The 6,992-nt window shown below is 38.7% G+C and overlaps 1 protein-coding gene across 1 annotated transcript in view; it reads left to right on the top strand.

The window, feature by feature from the left end:
* LOC126389136 (integrin alpha-6-like) overlaps positions 1-6,991 on the top strand; it is a 21,258-nt gene extending 14,267 nt beyond the window's left edge. Inside the window, exons 16-25 of the mRNA XM_050042645.1 lie at positions 612-695; positions 1,708-1,787; positions 1,865-1,939; positions 2,274-2,376; positions 2,475-2,651; positions 2,748-2,849; positions 4,563-4,673; positions 5,460-5,564; positions 5,805-5,930; positions 6,704-6,991. Of these exons, the coding sequence (XP_049898602.1) occupies positions 612-695; positions 1,708-1,787; positions 1,865-1,939; positions 2,274-2,376; positions 2,475-2,651; positions 2,748-2,849; positions 4,563-4,673; positions 5,460-5,564; positions 5,805-5,930; positions 6,704-6,790 (1,050 nt within the window). The 3' untranslated portion in view covers positions 6,791-6,991. The remainder of the gene's footprint in view (positions 1-611; positions 696-1,707; positions 1,788-1,864; positions 1,940-2,273; positions 2,377-2,474; positions 2,652-2,747; positions 2,850-4,562; positions 4,674-5,459; positions 5,565-5,804; positions 5,931-6,703) is intronic.
* The last annotated feature ends 1 nt before the right edge of the window (position 6,992 follows it).

Genomic DNA, 6,992 nt, shown 5'->3' with positions numbered 1-6,992 from the left:
CTTGGTAGATATGTACAACAGGACGCTTCAAGGTGACTGGAGAAATTTAACTCTAATTGGCAACTGGGCGGCACTATAACAACAGAAAAATGCTTAAACATGGCTAAAATGCGACCGATCGCTGTGGCTCCCCCTGTGGCCAAATGTTTTGGGGTTTTTTCTAATTTTTGGTATGACTAAGTCATGGTATGGTATGCTGTACATAATTACGAAAACTGTCAGTGTGTCATTCTGTCAGTCAGTCATTCTGTCTGTCCCACGTTTTTCTACTCACTGACGTGGTCAATCTATATGAAACTGCACATAGGCATTGAGGATTGGCATAGGTAGAAGCTGACAAAGCTACCAATGGGTATGGACTAGTTATTATTGATGTATTAAAGTGTGCATCACTGTGAATGTTGCAGGTGGCAAAGGTGGAACTATTTTTCTTTTTTCTTTTATATTCCCCTGAGCAGCTAGTGAATTTACCCCGGGGATCAGTAGAGTCTTATCTTACTGATAATAATACATCATAATTTATTTGTTCATTATATCTTGCATTATTAATCTCAATCCAGAGAGTATAATATATGGAAATGTCTTTGTTTTCTGTGTGCGTTTGTTTACAGGAAACACAAGTGAGTTGTACGGCCAATAAAAAAGGAACACTAATAGACTGTGAACTGGGAAATCCACTCAAGAGAGATGCTGAGGTGAGTAGCACTGCTCCTTTTTCCCCACATTGTCTGTATTAGGCACAATATCAGATTTTCACTACACAGTTGACAATGCAAAAAGAGTTCATGATAATTATGACAATAATATAATGATAATAGTACATTTTTTTATAGAGCGCTTTTCATGGGACTCAGACACTTTACACTAGTTAGAAATAATCATAAATAGAATACAGTGAAATAGACACAACATCATTCACACATTAAAAGCCGTTATAAAAAGATGGGTTTTGGTGAGTGATTTGAATCAGGAGAGGTCGGTGCAGTCTCGAATGTGTTTGGGGAGAGAGTTCCAGAGGGAGGGGGCGGCTATGGAGAAGGCTCTGTCAACCCAGGTCGGAGGCTGCAGGGAGGAGTGTGGTGTTGGGGCAGGTCAGTGAGGTAGGAGGGGGCCTAGTTATGGAGGGCTTTATGAGTGAGGAGAAGGACTTTGAATTGGATGTGTTGTGGGACAGGGAGCCAGTGGAGGTTCTGGAGGACAGGGGTGATGTGATCCCGGGAGTGGGAATGTGTGAGCAGAGGGGCAGCAGAGTTCTTAATGGAGTTTGTTTAGGAGTTTGGATGGTGTGCCATAAAGAATGCTGTTATGTAGTCAATTCTGTAATGAACCTTGATAATGATATTATCGTGGTATCTATAGAAAGTTTGAAAAAAAAAATGCTATCAGTCAGATTCATCTTTAATCTTGTTTTTGCACATTTTTTTTGGCAAATGAGATATAATAGTGTACAAAAAGAGCAATTACACTCAATGGATAGTGAAAAATTAACCAGACAAATGGCGTTGGGGGACAGAGACAAAGAGCGAGAATGGAAAGAAATTAAAATGATTTAAGAGGCATTTGATTATTTACATGATATTATAATATATGTATTATCAATATGATATCAATATTTCATTTTTAATTCACAATACTGGTATATTGCAACACCCTCAGTGTGCATCACTGTCTGAATGCACTGAATCACCACTGATTCATTCTCCTCAGGTTACTTTTTATGTCCTACTCGCAACATCCAGGGTCACACTGAGCACAAAAGACGTCAACGTCACAATGCAACTTACAACGTAAGTCAGTTGATCAGTTATTGATCAGTGAGCTGAAGATGATGGTAAAAACATGTTGTGTAATCGCTGTGATGCAGGACGAGTGTGCAGACGATACAGCCAGTGGAGGCGTTGGCAAAAGTGGTTTTTGAGCTGGAGCTGCGAGTATATGGGTAAGTACTTTTTATTGTCCTTATAATTGAGTTATTTTATTAGATAGATTATTGGTTTTTTTGTATTTATAGTTTTGTCATTTCAACACAAAAATTACACTGTTTTTTTTTTGTGTGCAATAAAACACACAAAATTACTTTTTAAAAGCTGTTTGCAAAATTACTCGCCTTTTTGAAAACTAAATTATCACTGGACCCACTGTATTAAATTTATTTATTATTATTATTGTTGTTGTTTTGTTTTTTTAAAAAAAGCTGTTTGGGCTTGAAAATTATTTAGATGCTTTGAAATGATCAAAGACTATTAACACTGAGGTTTCTCTTCGTCTCTCAGACTAGCCAGGCCTTCTCAAGTGTCACTTGGTGAAACCTTGAAGAGTGAGAGCGCCATAAATTCAGTGGACGAAATCGGAACTCCGGTTCAATTTGAATTTAGGGTGAGCCGTCCTGTGTTGCCATCTTACTGTAAATTCCTTGTTGCTTTTCCCAGACACAGGTCAAACGAAACTGTTCTGATGAATTATTTTTCCTCCAGATAACAAATTTGGGCAGATCACTGAAATCTTTTGCCAACGCGTCACTGAACATCCACTGGCCGAAGGAGAACTCTGTAGGAAAATGGGTTCTGTACTTGACTCAGATCAGCAGTAAAGGTGTACAGTCGGTCCCCTGCTCACCTGTGGACGAGGTCAATCCATTGAAACATGTAAAGGTAAAAACACCTCCACCTTGTTTTGTTTTATTGTTCAAAATGTAAGAAATTCCTGTAATGATTCACACCTCTAACGTGATGATGTGTGATATTGAGGGTTGGCACGACCCCTCGAGGAAAAGACGTGAAGCTGAAGTTGAAGCTCTCTCTACTGATGGATTCCCATTTCTTCCAAAAAGAAGGAAGTACAAAACCTTGGTAAGATATTATCATTATTACTATTATTATTATTATTGTTATTATTATTGTTATTATTATTATCATTATTATTATTATTATTGTTGTTGTTGTTATTATTATTATCATTATTATTATTATTATTATTATTATTATACTCAAGTTTGATCAAAAAACTACATTTTATTAATATTTAATATTTTATTTTATTTATACATTTATCTTATTTTATTATTTTTTTTCACTTAGTTTACAGAGTATGGTCTTTTGGTTTAGTTTTTACTGTTTAAAAATGTTTAGTTTTATATTATTTTTTTTATTAGTTTCAGTGCAAATTTTAGTTGGTTTTTTTTTGTTATAACCTCCTTCGACTCTGTGTCCTCATATGAGGACATCACATTTTGGTTTACTTAACCTTATACTTCATTCTACTTAACTAAGATCACATTTTTGTGCCATCTAGTGGTAGCGAGAGCACAATACACTAATCCATGTAAAAACAAGATGGCTGCCATCTTTGCCAGGTCAGTCTGCAGCCGATCCCAACACAAAAGTGAACAAGGTCCAAAACCTGATCACATTTTATGGTTTTTTTTATTGTTTGTTTATGATTAATATCAGCCCAGAACTACACGGCAGGACCTGGTCAATGACCTGAAGAGAGCTGGGACCACAGTCTCAAAGAAAACCATTAGTAACACACTACGCCGTCATGGATTAAAATCCTGCAGCGCACGCAAGGTCCCCCTGCTCAAGCCAGCGCATGTCCAGGCCCGTCTGAAGTTTGCCAGTAACCATCTGGATGATCCAGAGGAGGAATGGGAGAAGGTCATGTGGTCTGATGAGACCAAAACAGAGCTTTTTGGTATAAACTCCACTCGCCATGTTTGGAGGAAGAAGAAGGATGAGTACAACCCCAAGAACACCATCCCAACCGTGAAGCATGGAGGTGGAAACATCATTCTTTGGGGATGCTTTTCTGCAAAGGGGACAGGACGACTGCACCGTATTGAGGGGAGGATGGATGGGGCCATGTATCGCGAGATCTTGGCCAACAACCTCCTTCCCTCAATAAGAGCATTGAAGATGGGTCGTGGCTGGGTCTTCCAGCATGACAACGACCCGAAACACACAGCCAGGGCAACTAAGGAGTGGCTCCGTAAGAAGCATCTCAAGGTCCTGGAGTGGCCTAGCCAGTCTCCAGACCTGAACCCAATAGAAAATCTTTGGAGGGAGCTGAAAGTCCGTGTTGCCCAGCGACAGCCCCGAAACCTGAAGGATCTGGAGAAGATCTGTATGGAGGAGTGGGCCAAAATCCCTGCTGCAGTGTGTGCAAACCTGGTCAAGAACTACAGGAAACGTCTGATCTCTTTAATTGCAAACAAAGGTTTCTTTACCAAATATTAAGTTCTGTTTTTCTGATGTATCAAATACTTATGTCATGCAATAAAATGCTAATTAATTACTTAAAAATCATACAATGTGATTTTCTGGATTTCTGTTTTAGATTCCGTCTCTCACAGTTGAAGTGTACCTATGATAAAAATTACAGACTTCTACATGCTTTGTAAGTGGGAAAACCTGCAAAATCGGCAGTGTATCAAATACTTGTTCTCCCCACTGTATGTATATAGTAATATAAAGGGTGTGTAAGAAAGTTTGGAGGCTCGGAGAGCTCAGTGTCTTCTCTGTTAGATGTCCCCTTCAGTCTCAGGTGTGTGTCCTCTGTTTCAGACCTGCTCTGATGGACTGAAGTGTGTGGAGATACGCTGCCCTCTGCTGGGGTTGGACAGCTCTGCAGTGATGGTTCTGCATTCACGCCTGTGGAACGCCACTTTTGCAGAGGTGTTTTATTCTTTCTTCTCATGTGTGGGGACAGTACTTTAGTTCTGTTGCTTTAAGGTCTTGTTTCCAACTGACTTTTAGCTTTTTGGTTCTGTCCAACATTCCTCATAACTATGACGTGCAGAGCTGTAACAACTAATCGAGTAATCGACCAGATATATCTTGCTTCCTTGTTTTTTTTACTGCTTACAATCAATCATTCAGGATCAGTTACAATATCAGTATTGTTAAACTGTACAATATCTACACCTCCATCAGTCAATAATGTGAAACCAGCCATTCAGTCTGTCTCTTTATTCTGCTTTTTATATTGCTTTGCGTTCTCATACTGTTTGCTTGTTATGTTGCTCTATGGTTTTGTGCACTTTATTTATTTTTAAGTACTTATATATCGCTTTGTATTTTATTCTACCGATGCTTCCTGTTTGCGCTCTCCCTCTGAAATTTCCCCGCAGATAAGATAAAAGATTATCTTATCTTAGATGTCAGCCATCAAATTAAGCACCGGCAATTTTAAAAACTGACTAACTGGTCTGACTAATTTACTTTCAAGGAGAAAATGTCATTTTTTTATGATTTCAGCCTCTTAAATGTGAATATTTTCTGTTTTCTTTACTCTTCGACGACAGTACACTGAACGTCTTTGGGTTGTGAGACATTTGAGGACGTCATCTTGGGCTTTGGGAAACACTAACTGACATTCTCCACCATTTTTGATGGTGGAAATGAAAGTAATCATTAGTTGCAGCCCTAATGAAATGTAACACCAGTTTCATTCCCATTTAGGATTACAGCTCTTTGAACTACCTGGACATTGTTGTGGATGCTACTCTCACTTTAACAAACTCTCCAGAGAATATTGGACTTCAACCAGAGAATCCTGGCACAAAGGTAAAACCATAAGTGTGTTTAATGTTGTTAAATTATTTCCATATGTTGTGTTAGAGGGCAAAACTAAATTTTGGGTGTAAATAATTTCATTTCTCAATGTAATATTGCAGTAACTACCATCCCACTGAAGTAACAAACAAAAAGGGTCATCCTGCAATCCACGCATTGTAATGTAGTGTAGTGTTACTCACTTGTCGATGTACCTCAATAACCCCACTCTTATGATGTCATTGTCCGCAGGTAAAGGTGACAGTGTTCCTTGAGAGAAAGGTCAAATATTTCACTAAAGTTGCCTGGTGGATAATCTTCCTGACGGTCATCGCGTTGCTCCTGTTGTTGGCAATTCTTGGCTTCTTGTTGCGGAAGGTAACAAATAAAATTCATCTATAATCGTGTTTTTTTGCTAAGATATCTACATCCAGCTACGGGGTCCAGATTTCTCCTCAAGCTAGTTTGCTGTCTCTGTTAAGTAGCTGTCCTTTATTCACTCACTCTACAACAGGAAACAGCACTTAATAATAAAATCTCTGTGCTGGATATTCTCTGTACTTCAAAATAAAATGTGTCTGTATCCCACTTTTGGACCGCAACCCACCAGTTGGGAACCACTGACTTAAAGGAGTACGTCACCCCTCAAATGACCATTTGTATATGAATCACTCCTCCATGATGAATGAAGAATCCAAAAACAAAGAAAATGCTTGATAAATTGAAGTAAAAGGGCTCCGTGTTTAACAACTGTAAAACTATATCGAATCATCTGTTATACACAAGTATAATACAGGTCTGTGAATCTGAGCTAAACCTTAAAACACCAAAGTCTCACAGTAACACAAACTAACTAACTGATTGAGGCAGTGGTAGACCAGCAGCTCCTGTGTTCATGGAGGTAAAATCACTGTTTTTGTCAATGGAGTCTGGCTCCGAAGAGAGCATTGATGAAGTGTCAATATTAGATCAGTTTGATATAATTTTGCTGTCGTTAAACGCAGACCTCTATGACTTCAATTCTTTAAAAGAATTTCCAAGTTTTTAGATTTGTTCTTTCTTCAGCAACACAGTGTAACACAGGGTGAGTAAATGATAAACAAATGGTCTGTGCATGTTGTACTGACTCTTATATTTTCTGTCCTTGTCAGCGTGGATGCATTAACTGCCTCGTTCAGAACAAGAAGCTCCCACATGATGGAGATCCAAACACAGAGACCGCTCCCCTTAAAGGCTGAAAGGAGACCACAGGGGCCTCAGCGGTATGAGAGACGTGCCATGAACACAAAATGTCAACAGTTTGATTCTAGCTCAAATACCATCCACTACCAGTGCTGATTACATGATGGTACAGGATTTGTTGAGACATATCTGATGCAGAACTTTTTTTTATTTTAGTTTAGTTGCATGTTTTGTTCTACTTTTGTAAAAATAAAGGAG

This window comes from Epinephelus moara, chromosome 4 (assembly GCF_006386435.1).
Source record: "Epinephelus moara isolate mb chromosome 4, YSFRI_EMoa_1.0, whole genome shotgun sequence".
Taxonomy (NCBI): domain Eukaryota; kingdom Metazoa; phylum Chordata; class Actinopteri; order Perciformes; family Serranidae; genus Epinephelus; species Epinephelus moara.
The sequence above is the reverse complement of the archived record's forward strand: the minus strand, read 5'-3'. Positions and strand labels throughout refer to the sequence as shown.